The sequence below is a fragment of the Dromaius novaehollandiae genome, chromosome 15 (genome assembly GCF_036370855.1).
Source record: "Dromaius novaehollandiae isolate bDroNov1 chromosome 15, bDroNov1.hap1, whole genome shotgun sequence".
Taxonomy (NCBI): Eukaryota; Metazoa; Chordata; class Aves; order Casuariiformes; family Dromaiidae; genus Dromaius; species Dromaius novaehollandiae.
The window spans coordinates 16,547,891-16,572,153 of NC_088112.1; the positions used below are offsets into that span (position 1 = coordinate 16,547,891).

Consider the following 24,263-nt stretch of genomic DNA (forward strand, 5'->3'; position numbering starts at 1 on the left):
CTGTGGAGAGCCGCCTGTGCTGCACGAGGCCTCCTTCCCCTCCATCAAGCTGCAGCGTGCCCCCTGAGCCATGCACTCCCCAGCACTGGGGCTGTGCAACCCCCCGGGCCGTGCAACATTTCCCCTACCACCACCACGGGCTGTGCATCCCTCCAGGGCTGTGCAGCCCCTGGGCCACACAGTATCCCCCTGGGGCCGTGCACCCTACTCCAGGCCATGCAATCCCCCCTCCCCGGCTCATGTATCCCCCCAGGGCTGCACCCCCTGGGCCATACAGTTACTCCTGGGCCTGTGCACCCTACTCCAGCCCGTGCAATTCCCTCGAGCCATACAACCCCCCCCCCCGCCCGGGGCTGTGCAAACCCCTTCCCTGGGTCCTGCATCCCTCCGGAGCTGTGCATCCCCTGGGCCGTGCAATAACTCCTGGACCTGCGCACCCTACTCCAGGCCATGCAATCACCTCGAGCCATACAAACCCCCCACTCTGGGGCCATGCAACCCCCTTCCCCGGGTCATGCATCCCTCCAGGGCTCTGCAGCCCCTGGGCCATGCAATTCCCCCCGGGGCTATGCACCCCACTTCAGCCATGCCAAGCAACCGCCCACCCGGGCTGTGCAGCCGTCGCCGCCGCGGTGCCTGCCGGGACTTGTAGTCGCCGCGGCGCCCGCGGGCCCGCGCGCCGCGGGGGCTGCCGGGAGCTGTAGTTCTCGGGCGGCGCCGCGGCGCGCCGCTCCCGCCCGCGAGCAGTCGGCGAGGCGGCGGGAGGATGGCGGGCCGCTCCCTGCGGGCGGCGCGGCAGCGCTTCGGGCCCGTCCTCTCCCTCGGCGCGCGGCGGCCCGGCAGGTAGGTGAGGCGGCGGCGGTGAGGCGCCTCTCCTCGCTGTGCGTGTGTGAAAGTGTGTGTGTGTGAGGGGCTTCCCCCCCCCCCGCAACGGCCGCCGCTGACCCCTCCTCCTGGCCGGCTCGGCGCGAGACGTGGCACCGCGCCGCCGCCCCGCGCCGGACCGGACCGGACCGGACCGGACCGGACCGAACCGAACCGAACCGGCTCGGGCTGGTTCCGTGGCGCGGCGCTGCCTCCGTGCGAGGCCCCGGCCGAGCTCGCGGCCCGCCGGGCGCAGAGGCCGCGCGGGCGGCGGGAGTTGGCGCTGCGGGCGCAGCCGTGCCCGGCGCTCGCCGCGGGAAAGGCGGGGGGCGGCTTCTGCCGGGGGCTTGCGGCTCTGGGTCTCCCGGGAGGCGCCTCGGGGGCGCGTCCGAAGGCCTCAAGCGCCTTCTCCTGCTCCCGGCCACCTGGGAGAAACCTGAGGTGCGGAGCGGGCAATGTCAGTCCTGGAAGCAGATCTTTGCCTGGTGGCAGGAGTCGGAGCTCTGTTAGCGCCGGGGACTTGCCGGTGCCGCTGGAAGAGGTGTAATCACGTTGTTTCCAAAGGGAGCCAGGGAAGGCCTGCCTGTCCCGGGGCTGGGCCCTCCAGCACATCCTCCTTCCCTGGATGCGGGGAGCCTGACGCTGCGCAGCCTGTTCAGCTGACCGATAACTTGGTATAGAAGAGGGAAGGGAGCTGTGCTCTCAATCAGCAGGCTCTTCCCTGGAAGGGTGAAATTTTCTTTTTGGGTGAAAGTGTTCCTGTGGTAAATGCAGCAAGTCACATTCTGCGCTTGTTTCCTGCCATTTCATGTATCTACAGATAACTTACCCTTCTCTTTAAGGAGCCCTTAGTTGATCATAAGAACTCCTGGGCCTTTGATGAATAATGATAGAGCTTTGTCCATTTTTCATGTACTAATGTACCATACATTAAACATGCTCTTCAGGGTTTATTTTTGGTAATGATACAATGCCTATACCATAGTAGTGGTTTTAATGTGTTTTCGATGGTCAAGGAAAGAGAGACAACCTAATTTTTCAATATTTAGACAGAAAGAAGAGTCCAGTCATATTATCAGACCATGTGGAATATGGCTTATAAAAGAGCAATGCAATCCATGACAGCTGTTTTGGTTATTTGAGTGAAATTCAAGCAGCTGAAAAGACACAAAACGCTTATTAATTTATTCTAGAGTTTTATCTCTGAAAGAAGCTAAAGAGCATTTAAATACAACAAAATAATCCTGGAGCACATAATAGAAGCAACTGTGTTTAGGACTAGACATAAAGATGTGTATCTGAAATCTTTCCTCTTTCATACGATCTGTATTTGTGAAAACTGATCTAAACATGTAGACCTTCTCTAAATATGCAGCAAGTCTGAAATAGATTTGACTTTGTCTGACGGAAGCTGAATAAACATAATTCATGAAGGACAGACAAATCTACCACTGGTGTGAAACGAATCTTTGTATATAAGTACTCTCTGGATGTGCCTGCATTACAATAGGAGCAGGTCTCTATAGCAGAACAGTCAGTTGTGAGGACCAAACATCCATGCTGCGCATGTTTCAGAGACTTCTTACTTCAGACTAACTTTGATCTGGGTCACTGCCCATTTACAGCCATCATGCGTTGAGGTGTGCTCCTGAAGCTTGTTCTCCAGTTTGGTTTCATGCGCAGGGAATCCACATAATATTCTCTGACATCCTTCAGTGATGAAAGTGGAGGTAATTAGGCGATTCCCCTCTAAAGCACACTCCTGATCAGATCTAAAACACCAATGTAGGTGTTTCTGTGTATCTCAGCAGTTGTATGGTTTGTCATGCTGATTGGGAGGAGAAGCAGGGAGTGGTATAGGAGGAGCTGAGATAAAATCTTGTGTTCGGAGAGTACATGAAAGAGTGAGTTTGGGGTTTTGGGGCATCATTCCTGTGCTCTAGAAAGAGAGATGATACTCTGGTTCTGACTACAGACCTGTTTTTCTTATCATTCTAATAATATTAAAGGACAGCTGTTTTAAACCATATGGCTGCAATCAGGTTTTCTCCTACTTCTATTTATTTGCCCTCTTCTGACATTAGTTCATAAATTTCTTTGAATCACCAGCTCAGTTTATAATCCCTTCACACCCTCTGGGACTTCCCCATGTCTGTCACTTCAGGATGTCTCGACTTCCTCCAGGGGGATTTCTGTCTATTTTTAGGACAGCTGTTATCAAGACTGTGTTTAGAAGCTACAGCACAGTGCAGTGGACAGACTGTAAATAGTGCTTGCCCTTTTTAGCAGAGTATTTCTTTCATCTTTGAGGAAGGAGTAAATTGGCATTTTCAATTCTGTCTATTAGTCTTTCTTAAGGATTTCCTTTGGAGTCAGTCTGCAGTTCTCATTTCTTGTCAGCAACATTTAAAGCAGGCTAGTTTAAACAACACATGATATCCAGGGGGTTTTATTGCATGGAGGAGTGTTTTGTGACTTGGTTTCACTAGCTGGAAAAAGGAGTCCATGCAAGCAACTCTTTGCTTCACGTAGGCAGGTCCCTGTAGCTGAAGCACCAGCTTGTCCATGCCCCTCTCCTCCTACACACTAAAACACACCCATTCGTGTAGTGTAAATCACTTGCAAAGGGAAATGACTCACTAAGCTCTGCTTCTTGGATGCAGAAGAGTTAACTCATTTGTGTAGTTTTCTAAAACTGCAGATGTCTAACCTGTGAGGTGCCTAGCAAGGTTGCTTTCTCAGCTGTGTTTCAGCTTGTTGCATCTGTAGCATGACTAATTTCCATTGCTGCAGCTCTTTAAATGAAAAGGGAGATGATTAAGTACAAAGTTTGTGGTTGATTCTTACCATGGACTTTTTTTTACAAAGAAACTTTACAGTTCTTTAAGGCTTCATTGATTGATTTTTTTTGAAGGCTGGGTGAAGGGAGACTTTCCCTTTCCTCATCTGTGGTTTAATCTCCTTTTATAGCTTTGGAAAAGTACTATGTTAACAAATCAACAAACCAAAATTTATTTTTAGAAATTAATCTGTGAATAACAGCTGCCTGTTTGTTGATTTTAATTCCAAAATAATGAGCCACTGCTATTTAGAAGTATTCCCTTTTGCCTCGTAACTAATTCATTTTTGTGATGTTGCTGGCAGGATCAGTGGTCATGATCTGCCTTCTTATCTGTCTTTTACTGAGATAGTTTCCAATGCAGCACAAAGTCCTTGAGTTTCTTTTATCCTAACAGTTCATGTTACTGAAATTGTTACTCAGGATGCTTGCATGAGAAAAATAATATGACACTTCCTTTAGAAGCATATAGTGAAATTAAAACACTTACCTGGGAGTACAGTAACTTATGACTAATAACTGAAGTTGAATCAGCCAGCTAAACCTAGTCAGTGTATCTAGACAATTACATCATACTAGCAGAATGAGAGATTTAGCTGGCATGTGTTTTGTTTTTTTTTTAAAGAATTGTTTAGTTTTAGCATTCTGTAACTTTTAAGAAATACAAAACCCAGCATGTTCTCTTTTCTTTAAACCACCATTGATAGTATGTTCAGTAAAGTTTCAGTTCAGTGAAGCAAATGAAACCTCTACAGTGAGCAGTCCTGAACATACTGTGTAAGTTTTTGATTCCCTATGCAACATTTATTAAAGCTTAAGCTATTGTATGTTGATGATAGTTTCCAGCAAATCTATATTTAGGAAGCACATAAAATGCCACAGTGACAGGCATCTTAAAAATCATTCAAGATGGGGTGTTGTGCCCTGAACAAATCTCTGCAGCAGTGGTTAAAATGTAGTATTTTCTTCTGTGTCGGCATTCCTGGAACTGCAATGGTGGGCCCAGTTTTTTACAACAGCCTAGTTCTTTAAAGATTAGTGTAAGGAACATCCTACTTCAGAGTAAATGGACTTAGCAAAAGTACCATCTGATTTGTAGTTGGTGTGTTATGTGTTGAAAAGGTGTGGTTTGACAAACAGAATATGTTTTAAGTACCTACTTAATACATAATTGTATGCAAATATACCTCAGGTGGGAAAAGGAAGTTTGTCATTAGGGTCATGGGACTTTTAGCAGCCTTGTATTAAAGATAAAATGAGGAAACACCTGGGCTACTTAAGCAGGGAGTGGTAAGATATGCTTGGTGGTCTTCGGGCAGATACAAGTCTCTTAGACTGGACTTTGGCCAACCAAATAAAGCAGTCTAAGCCCAGGTTATGAACCGAAAGAGGTGTCAACACTTCTTGCCTTCTGCTGCTCTCCCTCCTGCATCTCTCCAGGCTTCGCATGCTTGTCTTCTCTTTTGTGCTGGCATTTGCACTCATCTCTCAGCAAACCTACTCAGGGATATAGACAGGAAACTGTTTTCTTTGTTTTGTAGGGTTAGTTTTATGCTGGTTTAGCTCCCTGAACCTTCGTTCTGCAGAAACTGCCCAGTTCCGGTACTGGAATAAAGGGAGCAACCCATCCGTTGGAGCTGTTAGGTCAGCTTAGCTGGATTGTTGAACTGCGCTTAAGCCTCATGACCGGTTTGATAGATCCAGAAACAAAAGTAGTGCACTTTGCAATGATGTACCCAAGCAATATAGCTTCCCCCAAAAGCAAGAAAGCTTAATGGTGCAGGCTCGGTAACATGAACTCAGTTGTACTGATAGAGGCCCAGCTTAGTATCTCCATGCAGTGTTGAATTGTGCTGTATAAACATAAAAGTTTGCATCAGTGCCAGTGCAGTAATTTCTGTACCATGTTGCATTGTACTTGGTAGAGGTATGCACTTATATCCAAAACCCTTTTCTTAAAGAGGTTGTTGAAAGCCCTGCTCTGAGGAAGAGGCCAGGTGTTCCTAAGAAAGGAGACACCCTTCCTTGTTAAGCAGATACTAAAATGTTTCCTAAATGGAGCTGTCTTGGAAGTAAACTGAACTTTCTTCTGCAAACTCTATGTTTGGTGTAAGGTATGGGAGGGAGGCTGAGGCTTTGGTGTTATTCTGATGTGAATGGGTTTTGTCTAGATCAGTTCTGTAAAAGCAGGTGGTATCTCTCTGTCTCGGTACCCTGCCTGTAGGAGGGGGAGTAAAAAAATCTTGGTGTGCCTCTTGGAGTGACAGGATTATTGCTCGTACCCGAGTGCTTTGAGAAAATAAAGTACAGAAAGAAGTGATAAATATTTTCTTTACTTTTCAGAATGTCTAGCCTGCTGGTGTTTCATCATCTTTTTGACCAAAACTGTTTTCAGCCTGACTTCTATTATCTATTTTGGGGAGAATCTGTGAGATTGTTGCGGTATAGGATAAGAATCTAGGCACCTAGGCAGTGTTCCTACGCCACAGTCTGATTATCTGACTCCTTGGTTGTTTTGTAATTTCGCCTGCAAGTTCTAGAATCAATCTCCTGGATGACCTGCTTCTGCTCTGCCAATACGAACCATCGACAAGTATGCTTTTTAGCTGAAAAATATACTTGGGATGAAAATGTCATTGGAAACAAAGCTAGGCTTCAGCACTTGAGGTCTGAGCTTATTTTGTTTTTTGCCTTTAGGACTGCTTTTCACTGCCAGTAGAGATAAAAATAGTTGAAGTGCTTAAAACTGTTGAGCTATATTAGTGACAATTTTCAGTTGACACATTCCATCCCTTTTTCAAACTCTAATGGAGTTGTGAGGATTCTGGCAGAAGGCTCCAGAATAAATGCAGCAACATCTAGAATACACAAAACTTGATCATGTACTGGATAATTCCTTTCTCTCTCTCTTTTTTTTTGCTTTTCTTTTTTTATTAAAACAGTTCTTTGTGCAGTGGACATGGAAGCTGGGTACAGTCTAGCAGTTGTTACTTTGTAAAAGAAACTGCTTGGCAAAAGCCTCAAACTGTCCTCCTCTTCACTCAGGGGAAGAGAACTGAATACACCATGTATTATGTCTGTGTGTACGCAGGCGAATAAACATAACAGAGCATCCCAGAATTGAATCCTGTTAGTTAGCAGTTTGAGACTCTGGTATGTCCATCCTAGCTTGTTAAATTGCTTCACTGACTTCCACAGCCACTCTATCAGTGTGTTACCTTTTGCAGTAACCATACCTTCTTAGAAAAGTAGGCTAGGCTCTGCCCATGTATCTTAGAGAAGTGCTGTGGGTTCGCAGATCTTGCTGAATTTTGCTTGGAATGTTTGTTTTTCAAAAATCATTTTTAAAGCAACTCTATGCTATCTGCCTCCTTTTCAAGACTACTTTGCAAAAATGTTTCTGGAATTTGCTGTCCTGTATTGACCACCTGTATTGGGATGTTACTTAAAAGGCCACGGATAAGTTATTTTCCTGTCAAAATCTGACAAGGACAAATCTTTTCAAGGTATGTCAGAGAAGTGACATACAGCTTCTTCAGTGACATGAGAGTGTTAAAAGAATTTTTCAAAACATCCATCTTCTGCGTTTTTGTGCTAGTTGCCTGTCTTTACTGATAAGAGCTGAAATTTTACTGGCAATCCTACCTACCTATTTAAAGAGATCCTACTATTAGTGATGACACTAAACTGGAATTCTTTTTGACCCATTGTTACTTTTTTTTCCTTCTTTTTGTCACTAGGTTACCTTTGAGGGGTTCCTCATTTGTCTTCAGCACCGCAGCTCAGCAGAGAAGTACAGGAGATGAGTGTGGCCCAGAAGATCCCCACGATGAGCCGAAGCATCCCCTTTCTGAACGTGCCTTAGAGCACAAAGCCATCAAATTGGAAGAACAAGTCCGTGATTTAACTGTGAGTATGCTATCAGAGTCTGTCTGCTGATGGCATCGTTACGCCTTTCGTTCAGTCCTCTTGATATAGGAGACTGTCTTTGATCCCAAGCCTCCTCTGTAAGCATCGTAACATGCACCCAGCACCGCTGCACTGTGGCACCGTAAAAGTGGCTGTGCTCTAACTGTGAGAGGGTGCACTGTGAGAGAAGTACATCCTGCTTTCCCCAGAAACACCATCTGTCAGTAGGAGCAAGGCCCTGACAGTCTGATCCTGGATGGCAAAACTGTATGCTCAAGATGGCCTGGTCAAACCTTTCACATCATTGTACAGGGAGAATGGCAGTAGTTTTGTCTTAACTAGCATCACATACTGTGACATACTGGATCCAGATAGCCTGAGAAGGGAAATCATCTTTAGCTACAGTGGTGTGGTGGAAATGGTGGGAATTGTTTTATAGGGACTTTCAAGAATAGGTTTAACTAAGGAGAGGATTAAATATCGCAGCACTGGACAGTTCTGGAAATAATTGCCCTGAGAGTAATGAGATCTACTGCACTAAGAGATAAATCAGCTGATTGCAGATCTGTTGCTAAGACTGCCAGCTCTCCTGCTAGAGAAAGGAGCATCTCAATAGCTGCAGAGTGAGTCATGCAAAAAGCAGCAGCCTGACAATGCAGTGTTCAGCCGAGCTGTGTCCTGAATGCTTCTGGCCTTCACTTGGGCCCTTTGAGGGAGTTGTAGTTGTGCCGATTAATCAGTAAGGAGAGGAGCTTGGGTTTGCATGTTCTAGTGAGAACTCGTGACCCCTGCACTGTCGTCTTAGTTGAAGCGGATTTTTTTTTAAATAGTTTCTAAGGAATCGCAAACTTGACAGGAAATCAGTTTTCCTTCCTTGTCTGATACCTCCTCTTACTGTTACGGTTACAGGAGCGATACCGGAAAGCTTTGGCAGATTCTGAGAATGTCCGGAGGAGAACACAGAAATTTGTGGAAGATGCCAAACTCTTTGGTAAGCAAAGTGAGGCAGAGCTGTGTTTACTGCAGTGGCCTGCCTGCCTGAGCATAAAATGCTGATCAACAGCTTTTCTCTCTGCATTCTCCTGGCCTTGTTCATTGTAAAGTCTGGCGTGATGTTTGGCCTGGACTGACGGGTGTCTGGGCTTACTAGCTGTCTTTTTTGTATGTCCAGCCGTGTCATGTTGGGTTTGTCTCAGTGACTGTTTTGTTACCTTCTTTTACTAAAATAGCTCTGGTACAGTTGAGTGTAGTTCTACTTACTTAACTGAAATCACAGTTTCTTCTGTATACTAAGAAATGGCACTTGGAGAATATATTCTGTACTCTCAGGTGTGTTAGCGGGTTGTGATCTCCTTTAGTGTGTTAAGAGCCCCTCCTCTTCTGCTCTGGTTTTTGTAGGCAGGTCCTGCCTGGGACAAAGGTTGTCAGTTCCTGTATCAAATGTTCTTTAAAATTTCCCTAATAAATGTTTTGGTATTGATAAAGTGAGACAGATTTGTAGCTTTAGCAACTGATGTACTAAACAGGTGAAGAAGGAAAAAGCTGCTGTTTAATCACTGCACTCTGCCAGCACCATCTCTGAGAATGAGAAACTTTTATTCTCCATAATGCATTGATCTCAGAGTTTTTATTAGCTAATTCCAGTAGGGTCAGATTAGAACTGCTGTATTTTTTCTTTCTGTTCCACCCACTGTGCTATAAAATAGCTGTCGAGGTCATCCTAGATGACTTGTCTTGCTGGTTTTGGTTTTTTGAACTGTTTGACTTTTTTATATGCAATACCCTTTGGATTTGAAGAAAAATGAGGTTCTTTGTTAGAAGTTGCTCATGGGGTGAAGCATGGGGCTCTGTAGAGCATTAAAACACTGGTGCTTCTGCTTCTGGCTGCTCCTGTGCAACTTCCTTCTCCTTCATGCTTTTTTCCTTCTATGCATGTTTAAACATGTATATGCAAGCGTAGACAGCACCAAGTTATTGTTTCTCTTTCTCTGTTTTCCTTATGTGTTTTTTCCATAAGTTAGCTACGCTGTCTGTGTAATTGAGGGAGGCTGATTTTCTTGTAATTATTGCACTGTGTAACATGCTGCTCCTAGAAATGTGTGCAACCTGAATCCAAAATATTAAAAAACTTTGTTTTCTAATGAAAAAGGCTGCATAACTTGAACAAACAACACAAGGACCATTTTGTCCAGTCCTTCCACAGTAGTTTTAACTTGTGAATGAATTTGTGGATATACTTTCGAATGGTCATGCATTGTATTTGCTTCCCCTTATTTGTTTTCTGTGTGCATGGACATTTATGTGAGTTGTTTGGCAAAATATTTTTTTCTTTGGACCTGTGTAAGAGAGTGTTCTGAATCACAAGTCTTAGTCACAAGAACTTCTTGAAGTGAAATATCAATAATCTTACTCTGCTCTGTCAGGTAGATTATATAATTGTTGTTCTTTATAGATGTGCCTTTCTTGCATATACTTTGATTTGGGGGGTCTCTAGGATACTATGCATATAATACTAAAGCTTTGGCTACAGGAGAGGCAAGCACCACCTGCTCTCATTGAAGCTGGAGCTAGGTAACAGCTTTCAAGATGTTTTGAAACTTCTGTGGCTTTGTGCCTGCCATTAGTACTGCAGCTCTGTCTGTTCTGTAGTTAAACTAACTTTCATTTACTTCTTGCTTCTTTGTGCCTGTAGGGATCCAGAGTTTCTGCAGGGACCTTGTGGAGATAGCAGATATCTTGGAGAAGACTGCTGAGAGTGCTGCGGGAGAAGCGGAGCCTAGTAATCCAAATCCAACCTTAAAGAAAATCTATGAAGGCCTCTCTCTCATAGAGGCCAAATTGCAAAGTGTATTTGCCAAACATGGCCTTCAGAAGATGAACCCTGTTGGTGGCAAATATGATCCATATGACCATGAAATAGTCTGCCATGTACCAGCTGAGGGAATGCAGCCAGGCACGATAGCGCTGGTGACTCAGGATGGCTATAAACTCCATGGGCGCACTATCAGACACGCACTCGTCGGTGTGGCAGTAGAGTCACAGGAATGACATGGGCTTTTACCCATTGGCATCTGGGACCTTAATGAGCTGAGGACCCTTTGGCACTCAGTGACAACTGCAGCTGCATGTCTTTATTTATTAACCTAGTTTTGTATTGTATGTTGGCTTCTTTACGATGTGTGCAGTTATTTTGCCATTAATTCTAAGGTACTTGTATATTTAATGTTCCTTTTTGGAGTATGTGGAGCAGTAGGAGTCGTGCTTTTTCTGTCATGGATGTGGCACTGTAGTCCCTTTCCCTGTTGCTGATTTCAAGTCTCCATTAAAAGTTTTATGGGGAAGGGGGGATATGAGAGAGAGAGAGAGAAATTATCAGCGAGCTAGGGAATCTTGTCTCCTAATTCTGTCTCTGAGACAGACTCCTCCTGTGGCCTTTAGGCAAGTAACTTCTCTGCCTCCGTTTCCCTATCTGTATTAAGGGGCTATACTAATACTTATTGACCTACCTCACAGGGATGTGGTGAGGCTTTTTCTTTGCAAGGCACTCAGGCGAGGAAAAGCTCAAAGTGCTAAGTGTTATTATCAGGCTGGTTTTGGTTTCTTCGCATGTCCCCAGATCCCTCAGGTGGGGATGAAGATGATCACTTGAAATGGCATTTAGAGCCGAATTTTTCTTTTCTCTTTTCAGGAAAACAGTCCTGAATGAATGATATTTCTTTTATACTATAGTTGAATATTGATGGGGTTTTAAAGAGAATTCAGGTGTCATGGTCATGTCAAACTTTAATGTGTACATATTTGTTCTCCAGCTAAAATTTCAGCTTGCCTCCCTCTTTCAAAGGGTAAAATTAGGGAGTGGTCCTTGGTGGAGCATAGAAAGCTGTTTTCAGATCTCTCTTTCTCCAACCAAAAAGTATATTTTGGAGGAGAGTAAGATCTCTTCCTTGATGAATATTTGTGCAGCCTCCAAGTATGATAAACTGTATACTCTTTGATGCTGCTGGCAGAATGTAGATAGGCCCTTAAGAAAGAAATCTGGACTTATTTTATTTTCTCAAGCTCTCCAATACCAGTACTCAAATAACACAGTTCACATTCAGATTCTGCTTTTGCCTGATTGTGGTTTTTTTGTTTTTTTTGAAAGAAAGGAAGGACAAAAGTCTTTTCTACTAAAAGTCTCAAGTGTCCTTGAACCAATTTTAGCAACAGTGACAAGAAAGCAAAGAGAAGCAGAAGGCTGAGAAAGTGAAAGCTGACCTGAAGCCATCCTCCTAGTTAGAGGCATGTTGTTGTCGCAGTGTGGCATATGTGTTTCCCAGTGGTCCTCTTGCCTTGGGAGTCCATTCATCTAAACTGAAAGGATTCAATGTCACTGAGTAAAGTCAGAATTTAACCCTTTGGAGAGTAATGAGCAGTACAATGACAGAAGAATTGTACAAACCTGACTATGGTCTGCATTATGCAAAACCAAGGCCGGAATGGTTGTGTTTTCAGATTGCTTCTTACTGATTCATTAATTCTTGCCTTTTCACTTCCTGGAACTAGATCTGTAGCCTGACAAAGCTATTTGAGATCTGCTTCTAAAACCTCTTTCTTTATGGTGGATGCCAGCACTGGTTTGGAAGGAAGCTTATTCTTCACCTGTTCCTTTGCAGGCTTCAGTTGCATAATCCTTGTGATGGACTTCAAGAATAAAGCAGCCTTCAGTTAGCACTGAAGGCTGAACGATCTTTCATGTGGGGAGATTGTGTAGAACACATGCAACCTATTGATTGTCATTCCAGGATTTTAGGAAAGATGGACATTTCTCTTCTCATATGCCTAGTGCAAGCTGCTTTAGTGGCAATTGTATGTGGGTGACTCAGAGCACCCTGCATTCTAATTTTGAAGTGTAGTTTTGTGCCGCTGAGTAGTTAGGTTTTCATGTGGGTGCCTGAGACTTCAACCCTGGAACAGTGCTTCATGGCAGCATTAGGTCACTTTGAGCAAGTCTCCAGTTCAGTGCTCATTTTACTACATTGTTGGAAATTTTAGAGAAATACTGGACTTCCTGTTCTTTTCTTTCTTTTTGCTGGTCATACATGGTGACTGGGTAACCAGGTGATGCTGCTACTCAAGACAGAGAATAGGTACAATATGAAAAGTGGCAGTGCAAGCCTTGCCGTACTGCTCGATGACCGTCTGCAGCCTGTTCTGAGGAAACTGCATCTTGGGCTGGAAAGAGCAATTTGATTCTCTTCCGCCTCTTCCATCCCTGTTTATCAACTGAGTCTTTTTGCAGATATGAGGGGAGAGCTGGTTATGGAAATTAACTTGTAATGTGAACCTTTATATGTAAGGAACTGAGCAAAAACAGTCATTTCATGTAACAAGTGGTTTTCAGTTATAAAAAGATTGCAACTAATTGGCTCTAGACTTGTAGTGTGCAGCTAAAAGTGATCAGATCCAAAGCCTCCCTAACACTGACCCGCTCAGCCACTTGACTCTTAAAGTGTAGTACATCTACTTAGTTCATCTTTGGACTATTTACCAGGCCTTCCTATCACCTCGACTAGTAATCACCCATTTTTTGCCTTAAGGAAATACCCTAAAATGCACTCTGAAACACCTTCTATCTGTAGTGAGAGGTTATTGATTTAGGGTCTGTCTCTGGGATATGCATTCATTGAGGTGCTGTTGTGTGGCTAGAACAGAAATCTAAGGGTCAGGGTTCCTGTGCACTCTTCCTTACCCTCCCACAGGTCCTGTTTAATTATGGACAAGCTGTTTTCCCAATTTATGCCCCAACTTTATAACCCTATGAAACTTCTACAGGATCTTAACAGGCTTTTATGATGGTTACTGTAAGATTTACCCATTACTTAAAGACTCTTTTACAGAAACTACCAAAGAGAGAAATGCTGTTGCTGCTGTTTGTCCTAGTTTTCTGCTTCCTTTCAATTGTGAAGTGAAAATGAACTAACCAAACCTGTATTCCATCACAGAATTTAGACTTCCCAGACAAAATTTGATCCTCTTGCCTTTCAAGCACACTTAATGATCCCTTTTATTGTGGATAAGATTGTCTAAGGATGGATCAAATTTCTCTTTTCTAGATAGCAGTTCCCTTGTTGTCTTCCATGTTTGTGTAAAGCTTGCACAGTGGAACAGGTTCCTTGTTGCACTCTCCAGAATTACACCAGAGAGGAATCTGACCCATAAGCTTTTTCTCTCCAGTCACTTTATTCAATGACTATTTAATAAATCACAGGAGTATGTTAGAAGGGACAGAATAACAGAAGAGAGGAAGTTTTGCATACATGTTAGTCATTTCCACTCAGTTAGGCCAGCCATGAACTGAAGAACTTGAGCTGGGAATGCAGGCAACTAGATAAATGCATGCAGTGATGCGTGGAGATACATTGCTGCTCTTGGAAAACTGGCAGCCATGCTGTACACAGGCATTTGCCTTGTTCTGTGACCTTACCATATCCTGTCAGTGGGACATAATTTGAGTTGAACTCTTAGATGAGTCTTCAGCGGCACTGTCTCATGCGTGACAGTGTCTTAACTCTCTGACCATAAGCAGCAGAGAATGTGAATGTCACTTTGTGAACCTTAAATTCTCAGTGCTTCATCAGCAGAGCTTCTGTTGAAACAGCTGTGATAAATCAATGGCTATTAGCAGTCCTTTAATTTTTTTTAAAAAAATGTATTTAAGTTTTATTGTGAATATTGTAGTGTTTTTTTATTTTAAAATGCAAGATGGTTTTGCTATTTCTTGCAAAGTCAAATGAACAAAGTATTGCTTATCTCCAAAAATCAAAGTCCACTTAACTGGTGGGAAACCTGTATATATTGTATGTTTTTGTGTTTCTGAGCTCTTATTTACCCAAAGGTTCTGGCTGTATGAAAGAGAAGGACTGAAGTGTGGGAATGGTGCACGTAATTGACAACAACATTTGAGTTAATGTTGGAATGGGCTGATTTCTTTTAGACGTCCAGATACTGTCCATTTGCTAATAAAAAAAAATGAAGTTATTTCTTTTTTCTTTTTTTCCCCTGCCCCAAACTGTTTCTCGTTCTGACTGTCATTTGAGTTGGGTGGGACCGTGGATTGTTTCTACCTATTGCAGATCTGGCTGCACTGTCTAGGGCAGCAGACACCTCTCCTGAACATTTGGTTAGAAAACCTTTAGCTCGTCCCCAAGAAAGGTGCATATGCACACTTGGGTCATCTTTACTTCCACAGGTAAGTTGCCAGGGATTTCTGCACTGATAAACTGCCCATAGGATGTTTCTCTGACTTCCTTGCCTGCTTTCATTTCTGTTCCTAACAAGTCTGCTCATAGACCGTTGTGTAGAGTGATGCTCTCTGCCAGCATTTGATGTTTCATTCTGCAGAATTGTGCTGCAAGTCGAAATATTTGATACCTTGATTTATTTTTACCATTCAGTGCTCTCATAGCTTTACTTTACTGCATTTTTCTCTTTTTTGTGTATGGTATGTTTTAGCAGGCATACTCTATGGCGGCTCATTTCAGATGGCTTAATATACAGTGTGCATTAAAGCTTATGGTATCCACAGGTGGGTTATGATTTCACAAATTTCTTGGTGCTCTGTGGGTGTGTGATTGCAACGGACATACTTGATTCTCCCTTTCTTCATTCTCTGAGACCTTTGTACGATGCAGTAATAACCAGGCCTTCATTCCTGGTTTTGGTTTTTTCTAATAGCGTTTTTTTCCTGTGTCAGTGGGCCTCACTTTCCTTGTTTTCCTGAAGCTCTGAATGTCCCTGTGCACTTCTCATTAGAAAAGGCCTTTGCAGTTTGTTTATAAATGGCCTTTTGGGGGTAAGATTATTATTATTTTTTTTTATGTTCAACATAGGTCTTTCAAGCAGCAGCTATCTACCTGCCAAACAGAGCCAGAGCGTTCCCCCTGTGCTTGTAGAGGCTGCTTCCCATATATGGGCTTTTTCTCCCTGAAAGCAGTTGTGATTGGGTTGATGTATGGGTATGCTAACCAGACAAGACCAGGAAATACTGCTACCTGCTACTGCCTTAGTAATATCTGGTTCTTCTGGTTTTCTCTCTAGCAACAGTGAGAAGTGGAGGTTTTCAAACCAGAGCAACCTCCATCTACAGGAAAGCATCATAGCTCGTGAGCAAGGGGAGATGCGTTTTGCTTATGGCACAATATTGCAGAACGTCTACAAGAAAGGCGTGATCAGCTCTTCCAGATACGGCTGAAAGGAAGGGCATCCAAAGCTGTACTTAGACACCTAAGAGCTTTGCTGTTAGTGTAACAGCCTGATTTCTTGTCGCCCACGGCCATGGTGATAACAGGGCAGTTAAGTAACAGCTTGTTAAAATCTGAGGCAGGCTGTGGAGACGTGTTCTATTTTTTAAGCAGCTTTGGGCAAGTAGTCTCCCTGTCTAGTGGTCTGATACTGCCCAATGTAAGACCTTGGATGAGTGGAGCAGTAGTTTCTGACTGCATCCCCCACACATTCATGTCTACGTTTCTGGGTTACCTAAGCTATTCTTGCAGGAACTCGGCTGTGAAGCAGCTCCTGCCTGGGGGAAGGGAGTAGGACTGTGCATGTGGTCTGTGTTTCCTTCTAAGACAAAGCTCTGATAATGGCTTGAACCCAAACTTAATTTCGTCGCTTGATATGGAGCCAGCCATTGACTACAGTGTGCTCTAGGTGCTGTGATTTGTAATATGTACTAAGCATTTCAGTTTTTGCTCAGTCTTTGCTATCCTTTGTATTCCTAGTAGCAGCAAACTCCCAGGTGGGATCCCTGTGGCACAAGCTCCTTGCTGTTGGGCACCTTGTTTTGCCTAGGGCAGAAAGTCTTGAAATGCCATTGCTGATGCATAAGCCACTGCAGAATCCAGCCTGCTCCCTTCCAGCCAGGTACTAAGCACTGTGTATTTGCAAATGCACAAACAGAGAACATGGGAAAACATGTTCCCACAGCAGCTTGGCTTGAATATTTGGCTATGGTGCAACCTCCAGCAAGCTTGTAGCAGCAGAGAGGTGAGTGAGTGTGACAGGGAATGAAGAAAGGGAGCTGGAGCTCCCTTGATGGCTAACTGACCCAGTTGTTGGTGGCAGGGAAGTGCAAGAAAAGCAGATTTTTCCTGAGTTTGAAAGCACAGTGCTTGGGGGGGATGTCCCGTGTGGGGGGCTGTGCCAGAGGAGGTGGTCCTGAGGTGGCTTGTGTGCAGGCCTGAGCTACCCATTCCAGGCAGCTGCTCTCGGCTCTGGGCCATCAGTTCAACATCAGATCAGCTGCGAGTTGGTGGTTGCAATGTCTTGGCTGACGGGCAGCTTGTGTGTTAGGACATTGTGCATTGCGGATCCTCTGTGTAACTGTGCTTAGACATGTTCATGTACCACAGCCAGCACTTCTGAATGCTGAGAGTCTCTGAGCCTTGGTGTCATTCTCAGAGGGAGTACTGGGAGATAAATTATCACAAGGCCTGCTTTTGTACTGCTGCCGCAGCTCCAGAATTGTTAGCCTGGCGCTTCCACCGTGGTGCTTTCATAAAAGACAGGGCAAATTTGTGCGCATCCCTCTGGCTTTGCAGAAACAAAACCCAGTCCTCCCACGTGCCTTGCCCTGAGCCTTCTCGTGTTGCAATCTGCAGCAGGGAGAAGCGCTGGCTCAGTGCTTTCGTTTTCGGCACTGCAGGCGGTTCTGCCTCTGCTCCCCATGATCCAATTCCCTCCGTGCTGGCAAGCAGCAGCATCTGCATGGGCCTTGTTAACCTTCCGTCCTCCTCCCCATCCAGGGGAGGCGTAAGGCAGCTAATGTCCCTGCTTTCACGGAGACCTGCTTCAATGCTGGTTCTGTACCCGATGGCACAAAAGGGCTGATGCGGGGCCTGGCCGCGGCCTCCCGGCTCAGACGTGGGTTTGAGCCCCGTGTGCTCCGCCGGGCAGCCCCGGCCCCGCGCCTGCTCCCCGGCGGCCGCCAGCCCGCGGGGCGCCGAGCCGGGCCGCCCGCGGCTCCCCGCCCGCCGGGGGCCGAGCCTGCTTTAAGGGGCGGGCCGGGGCGGGCGGGCGGTGCTGCCCGGCCCCGCTCGCCGCGCCGCGCCGCGCCGCCGTCCGCGCCATGGCCCCGCCGCCCGCCGTCCTGCTGCTGCCGGCCCTCGCCGCCCTCCTGGCCGGGGCCGCCGCCGCCGCCCGCGCCCCGCCGCGCAGCATCGGTAGGAGCGGGGGCAGCGGGGCGGATGCCCGCGGGCGGGGGCGGTTCGTGCCCCGCGGGGGCCGGGGGAGGCGGCCGGGGCCGGGGCGAGGCCGTCTGTCCGCGGCGGCCGCCCCCTCGGGGGCGCCGGGCTCACGCGCCGCTTCCCCCCTCTCTGCCGGCAGCCGTGGTGGGCGCCGGGATCGGCGGCTCGGCCGTCGCCTACTTCCTGCAGCAGCACTTCGGGCCGCAGGTGCAGCTGGACGTGTACGAGAAGGCCAGCGTCGGGGGGCGGCTGGCCACCGTCACCGTCAACAAGCAGCAGTACGAGAGCGGCGGGGCCTCCATCCACTCGCTCAACCTGCACATGCAGGACTTCGTCAAGATCCTGGGTGAGTGTGCGGGCACGGCCGGGCCCCCCTGCGAGGAGCAGCCCCCGCTCGCCCGGCGCTGCCCTCCCTCCCCGATCCGAAAGGCTTCTGGGACTTGCTTGCCTTGGGGAGGCTGGAGGGTGCTTCCAGGCTGCCGCAGCCTCCCCGGCTGCTTGGCAAACCCCTTTGCTGCCCGGCCCTGTTTCGTCTGTCCTGTGCTAGAGAAAGGGCTGGGGGTGGCCCAGCAGAGCACCAGCGGTGAGGGGTCCTGGCAGATCCCTGGTGCGGGGGTGGAGGGTCTGCAGGTCTCCATCTCCACAGGGCTGAGTGTGTGTGTCAGGCGGGTCCTGACCTGCAGCAGGTTGACTCCATGTGATGCCCCAACCTATGGGGATGCCCCATGCCTGAAGAACCCCAGGGTTTCACACTGAGCACATCCCTGATGTTTGAGGCATTTGTACCTTATCTTGTCCTCAGCTGGTTCAAGAGCAAAGAGCCCTGATGTAAGAGCAGGATCTTTTATTTTACCCTCTGACCTACCCCTGTCCCCAGTGTGGAGGTACTTGGCACTGTTTTTTCCCAGCGGTCAGCCCACCCCGAGGTGCAGAGCAGAGCTCAGATGCTCGGCTGCAGAGGGAGTGCAAGGCAGGGTCCTTCTCCCTGCAGGCCTCAAGCACCGGCGTGAGGTGGCAGGGAAGAGCGCCATTTTCAGTGGGGAGCACTTCGTCCTGGAGGAGACAGACTGGTACCTGCTGAACCTCTTCCGGCTCTGGTGGCACTATGGGATCAGCTTCCTGCGCCTGCAGATGTGGGTGGAGGAGGTGATGGAGAAGTTCATGAGGTAGGAGAGCTGCAGGGCGGTGGGGGGACAAGGCCTTTTCTAGCACCGGGACTTCACATTCCCCTCGCAGCACCGTGCCTGTTCCTCTCGGGGAGAGCTGGGACTGGCTGGCAGCATGGAGGGGACGGAGGTTTCCTGTGCTTCTGTCGCCTCCAGGATCTACAAGTACCAGGCGTATGGCTATGCCTTCTCCAGCCTGGAGGAGCTGCTGCGCTCACTGGGGGGTGAGGCCTTTGTCAACATGACACAGCGCTCGGTGGCCGAGTCCCTGCTGGAGGTGGGTGTCACGCAGCGCTTCGTGGACGATGTCATCGCGGCCGTGCTGCGCTCCAGCTATGGCCAGTCAGTGCTGGTGCCCGCCTTTGCAGGTGAAACTGGGGACACCCCCCCTTTTCCCTGTGTGACCTTCCGTCCTGGGGTCCCCTCTCCGGGCAGGGTATTGTGCTGGGGAGCCTGAGGCACCCTACTCTTCCTCTCCCCAGGAGCCATGTCACTGGCAGGGGCCCAGGGCAGCACATGGGCGGTGGAAGGAGGCAACAAGCTGGTGTGTTCAGGTCTGCTGAAGCTGACCAAAGCCAACGTAATCCCTGCCAGGGTGACGGGCATTTCTCTGCACAGCTCAGGTGAGGCTGGGCATGGGGGGTGGAGGGTGTGGGGTCTGGCCAGCCCCTGTGATAGTAAAGGTGGGGGGCTGGAAGGCCAGGGCAATACAGGTAGAGGCTCAGGGCTGCCCACCTTCTCTTTTCAGAAGGGAGAGCCCTGTACCAGGTGCACTACGAGGACGGCGAGGGCCAGGGCTCAGGTTTCTACGACATGGTGGTGCTGACAGCTCCCCTGCAACCCAGCAGGAGCAACTTCACCTTTCAGAACTTCGAACCGCCCATCACCGACTTCCCCGGTGCCTTCCAGCCCTCCGTCACCTCCGTGGTGCACGGCTACCTCAACTCCTCCTACTTCGGCTTCCCCGACCCCAAGCTCTTCCCCTTCGCCAGCATCCTCACGACTGACACACCCGACCTCTTCTTCAATGCCATGGACAACATCTGTCCTGTCAACATCTCCTCTGCTTTCCGTCGCAAGCAGCCCCAGGAGGCTGCGGTGTGGCGAGTCCTCTCCCAGCAACCGCTGGACAAGCAGCAGCTGAAGACCCTCTTCCGGTCCTACTACTCAGTGCAGGTTACAGAGTGGCAGGCATATCCCCACTACGACTCTGCCAAGTCCCTCCCGCCCATCGTGCTCCACGACAACCTCTTCTACCTCAGCAGCGTCGAGTGGGTGGCCAGCTCCATGGAAATGGTAGCTGTGGCAGCCAAAAATGTGGCCCTCCTGGCTTATAACCGCTGGTATCAGGACCTGGAGAAAATTGACCAGAAGGACTTGATGCACAAGGTGAAGACTGAACTGTGATGCGCAGGGGAGCGGGTGGGCCAGGAGCTTCTGCGTGTAGTAGCCTTGGGAGTATTTATTGCCTTGGGGACGCCATGGGGTTTGGGGCTGGGGGAAGGAGATGTGGGAGGGGGAAGGGCTGTGTCTCAGATGACTTGAACATGCTTTGCCTTCAGGAATACAGTCCCTGCCCTGTGTTGCTGTGAGTCTCATGCCATATGCTTTGGTTTCCCATGTGTCCTCCTTTCCACCCTGCACTGGAAGGAGTCTGTGCCTTTTTCTCTGATCTTTGATCATCCCTTTATGGGGGGGAAACTCAGGAGACTTTTAAGGACAGAGCTGTCTGGCATCAACAGCAGATGGTGCTGGCCCTGGGGAGGAGCAGAGGCTCTGCTCTCCTGGTGAGCTACCCTGGGTCCTGCACAGTGGGGCAGGGGGACGTTTCAACTGCTGCAGTGAGCCCAGCCCAGCAGCCAGGTGGGTTGGGGGTGACAGGGGTGCTCTGTGGGGACTTTTGCCACCTCCTGCATACTGTTACTTCCTCACTTCGCCCTCTTGCAACTGCATGGCAGGGCCTGGCCCGGGCTGGACGCAGGAGGCATCACGGCATTTCCCTGTGCTGTGCGTGTAGGTTAGCCTCGCTTGCCTGGCCCCACACCGTGAGGGATGCGTGGGCAGCGTTCGCTGCAGCGGCTCCTGGCATGCAGGGAGAGGTGCCTGCTGCCTGGGGTACCTCTGTTTCCAAGAGCATCTGAGACTCCCTTGGTGTAGGAGGTAGTCATGCTCGGCTCTGTTTCTGGGGGACAGCAGATCCTCGCTGGGAGAAAGCCAGGCTGCTCTGGGACAGCACCCTCCTCCTGTATTCTCAGGGCAGGCAGGAGTGCAGAGGGGTGGCATGGGATGGGCTGAGGCATAGAGCGGCTCAGACGGGGGGCAGTGATGCATTTTATTGAGGAACTCAAAAGCTGTCCCAACCTCCCGAGGGGATCAGCAGCCCCCTGCTCTCCCCATGCTGTGCTCCTCTGCCAGGCACTAGGACACGGTATTGCTTCTGCCCTTCCCAATAAAGCTCCCAAGCGGTGCACCCAGCCTGGCAGCAGGGCAGACCCAACTCGCCCCTTCTGCCCCCTCCTCAGCACAGCTAAGCCAGGGAAGCGTGGGCTCAGCTGCGAGGACCTGGAACGCTGCCCGTGTGAAAGGGGACCTGTCTCCAGCACCCTTTGTGCTTCTACAGCAGCCTTGTGTGCCAGAGGTAGCTTTTTGGGCCCAAATCATGATCTGCTCCCTCTTTCCCCTGTGCTGCCTGGTCCAGCATAAAAGAGCTTGTATGTGGGTGAAGGAGGGCTTGGGAGAGCTGGGAAGGACTGGACACTTCAGGTGCTGTTGCACCAGTGGAGTGAATGAAGGCAAATGGGCACTTTAGAGAGGCAGGAGGCCTGCTCCTACCCAGCCAGAGGGACCTGGGGGTAGCTGCCTTCCTCTCTGCTCCTCGCTGTCCCCATGCCCCTCCCTGCTGCGCACCCACCCTGTAGGTTATAGGACTCGGGGCTATGTCTCACTGCAAGGCCAGATGTGGGACTGCATAGCTGGGTTACTTGGAGGGGCTGCCCCAGTGCTGGGTGCCCCCAAAGTGGCTGCTTGGAATGAGGCTGATGGAGTCTGCAAGGGAATTGCAGGGAGCTCTTGGGTCTAGGCAGCTGCAGTCTCCTTGCTGAGAGGCTCTCCTTGCCCTAACAGTCTGACAACCCTCTCCCAGAAGACTGGGCAGACCTGGGAAGCAAGAGCAAGCTGGTTAGTTGCCCGTGGGTGCCTGCAGGCTGTAGGGTTTAGCTCTGCAACCTCAGAAGATGCAGGTGCAGCCCACAGCGATGGTCTCCATGACTGTCTGGTACTTCTTCTGACACTTCTTTATGGAGGGCTTGTGCCCCACCTCACCCGGCACCTGGCAGAGCAGCCGACGGACAGGCAGCCGGCTGTAGATGGGAATGCTGGCCATGGTGCGATCCTCCTGCATTGTGAAGGGGTTGATGCAGCCAGTGCAGAGGCATCGGGCCTCAGGGATGTCTGCTGGGATCCGTGTTGCATCATGGTTTATGCTGGAGGAGAGGAAAAGCAACATGAGGCTGGAGATACGGTGAGCCTGCCAGGTGAGGTTTGGGACAGTGGGCAGCTGGGACAAGCAGGGCAATCCCTCCATGGGGTGAAATTGGGCACTGCGTCGCATTGCATCTCACCTCTCTGCAATTACAGCAGCCCTGGGGTGGCTCTATGATGCTGGAGTCATGGCCACTGCAGGGCCCTGCTAGCACAGAGCCAGCGCTGCTCAGCCCTGCCCGAGAGAGCTCTGCTCCAAGCTCACCTGTAGGCCCAGGGGGACAAGCTTCTCTGGTTGGACCTCCAGAGCCTCAGGTTGACCTGGCACTTGGTGTCGCCCGGCTCGGAGCTGTTCTTGAGCTGGCGCACCATGTCCTGGATGCTCCGCTCGTAGTCCTCCATGGGGGTGTAGGTGTCATCCGGGGCCCAGGCCAGGGCAGAGGCAGCTGTGGGGGACCGTGCTGGCCCCCTTCTCCTTCCCTTCGCTCCCTTGCTTTGGTCCTTTGCTTCTGGGACCAGGACCATGGCAAAGGTGAAGATGCAGAAGAGAAGCTAAGGAGGAAGGAGGACGGTGCATGACTGCCCAGGCCCAGAGGGCTGACGTGCTCCCTATCTGGAAGGGCAAATCTCCCTACCTCAAATGGGTCCATGGGTGATGGCAGGACTGCATTGACTTTGGGGTGGCAAATGCAGATTCCCAGAGGGGCAGTGCTGGTTTGCAGGCAGGACAGACAGAAGCCTGCCAGGGGTGGGTTTGGGGGGCTGGTGGGCACACCTTCGTGGTGAGCCTGTAACCCAAGCCCCAGCTGACGTGTGTGGCTGGCAAAGCCTCTGGAGAGATAGCTGCTTCCCATTTTATTTGCCCACAGTGCCCTCCCCAGCCTTCCCTCGCTCACCCTTGAGCTGTGCTGCTGGTTTCTTTCCAGGCCCCACCCCAGAGATGGCTGCATGCTTGGAGGGATAGGTACACATTCAGCTTGGTGTACCTGGGGAGCTCTGGCTTGAAAGGGGCTTTAGAGATGAGACAGTCAAGAATGGGATCTTTATCCAAAGCCTCCTCTCCCTCCCTCTGTGCTCCAAGGACGGAGAGAGAGAAAGAAAGATGCTTTTTCCTTTCCTTCTCCCTCTGGCCTCGCCGGGCCGAGCTCCCGTGTGCTGACACCCGGCAGGCTGCCCAGCAGCAAACAAAGTTGCTTTCTGTAGCTCTGCTCCCTGCTATTCGTGTCCCTGCAGCTGGCTGTAGCTGCCCCCCACCCTGCCTGCAGCCGTGCCTCGGCCGGAGAAGCGCCGCTCCCGCCTGCGTGACGGCACATGGGGACCAGAGCCGACTGCTCTCCAAAGCACAGGCCAGTTTTTCCCTCCTGTGCTGGACTCTCCCATCTGACTGTCTCTGGTTTGTTCTCCCAGGCTGTTTTGTCCTGGCTGTGGCAGGCTTGGGAGCAATCAGTCTTGCAGACCAAAGCATGCGTCTCCAAAGTAAACAAACCCGGGCAGCCATCAATAAGCAAGAGTGTAAATAATTACATTAAAGAAGGAGAATGAGCGAGGGGTGCAGTCACCTACCAGGTTTGGAGTCCGCTCCATCGCAGCGGAGGGGTTGCCGGACGCCTTCGCTGCAGTGCGGCTGGCACAGGGTGAGCCAGGAAGCTAAAAAGGGAAAGCCCCAGCCCCCGGCTCCGCTTCGCCGGAGGTGTGTCCCCGAGGTGCCAGCGAGCCTGGGAGCTGGCAGGGCTGGGGGCCAGCGTGGTCTGGGACTCTGCCTCCCTCCTCCTCCTCCTC

General features: G+C 49.4%; 3 protein-coding genes across 3 annotated transcripts; 2 read left to right on the top strand and 1 right to left on the bottom strand.

The window, feature by feature from the left end:
* Nucleotides 1-674: 674 nt before the first annotated feature.
* Nucleotides 675-14,632, top strand: GRPEL2 (GrpE like 2, mitochondrial). Its single transcript, XM_026122685.2, has 4 exons — nt 675-843; nt 7,444-7,612; nt 8,522-8,603; nt 10,305-14,632. The coding sequence occupies exons 1-4, from the start codon at nt 767-769 to the stop codon at nt 10,658-10,660; spliced, it is 684 nt and encodes a 227-aa protein (XP_025978470.1). The 5' UTR covers nt 675-766; the 3' UTR covers nt 10,661-14,632.
* A 3,020-nt stretch (nt 14,633-17,652) lies between these two features.
* PCYOX1L (prenylcysteine oxidase 1 like) lies at nt 17,653-20,607 on the top strand. Its single transcript, XM_064521033.1, has 6 exons — nt 17,653-17,814; nt 17,978-18,184; nt 18,830-19,004; nt 19,161-19,372; nt 19,487-19,627; nt 19,753-20,607. Exons 1-6 carry the CDS (start codon nt 17,721-17,723, stop codon nt 20,409-20,411), a joined length of 1,488 nt encoding a protein of 495 aa, XP_064377103.1. The 5' UTR covers nt 17,653-17,720; the 3' UTR covers nt 20,412-20,607.
* A 720-nt stretch (nt 20,608-21,327) lies between these two features.
* IL17B (interleukin 17B) lies at nt 21,328-24,195 on the bottom strand. The gene is made up of 3 exons (XM_026122585.2): nt 24,048-24,195; nt 22,750-23,036; nt 21,328-22,486 (listed from the first exon to the last, which is right to left on the bottom strand). Exons 1-3 carry the CDS (start codon nt 24,066-24,068, stop codon nt 22,231-22,233), a joined length of 564 nt encoding a protein of 187 aa, XP_025978370.2. The 5' UTR covers nt 24,069-24,195; the 3' UTR covers nt 21,328-22,230.
* Between the last annotated feature and the right edge of the window lie 68 nt (nt 24,196-24,263).

Bases quoted from the DNA above. Each gene is read 5' to 3' on its own strand.
- PCYOX1L (XM_064521033.1), top strand. From the start codon at position 17,721: ATGGCCCCGCCGCCCGCCGTCCTGCTGCTGCCGGCCCTCGCCGCCCTC. The intron at 17,815-17,977 runs GTAGGAGCGGGG...CTCTGCCGGCAG, and splicing joins CGCCCCGCCGCGCAGCATCG to CCGTGGTGGGCGCCGGGATC. The intron at 19,628-19,752 runs GTGAGGCTGGGC...TTCTCTTTTCAG, and splicing joins CATTTCTCTGCACAGCTCAG to AAGGGAGAGCCCTGTACCAG.
- GRPEL2 (XM_026122685.2), top strand. From the start codon at position 767: ATGGCGGGCCGCTCCCTGCGGGCGGCGCGGCAGCGCTTCGGGCCCGTC. The intron at 844-7,443 runs GTAGGTGAGGCG...TTTTGTCACTAG, and splicing joins GGCGCGCGGCGGCCCGGCAG to GTTACCTTTGAGGGGTTCCT. The intron at 8,604-10,304 runs GTAAGCAAAGTG...TTGTGCCTGTAG, and splicing joins GGAAGATGCCAAACTCTTTG to GGATCCAGAGTTTCTGCAGG.
- IL17B (XM_026122585.2), bottom strand. From the start codon at position 24,068: ATGGAGCGGACTCCAAACCTG. The intron at 23,037-24,047 runs GTAGGTGACTGC...CTTCCTCCTTAG, and splicing joins TGGAGCGGACTCCAAACCTG to CTTCTCTTCTGCATCTTCAC. The intron at 22,487-22,749 runs GTGAGCTTGGAG...CCTCTCCTCCAG, and splicing joins TTGTCCCCCTGGGCCTACAG to CATAAACCATGATGCAACAC.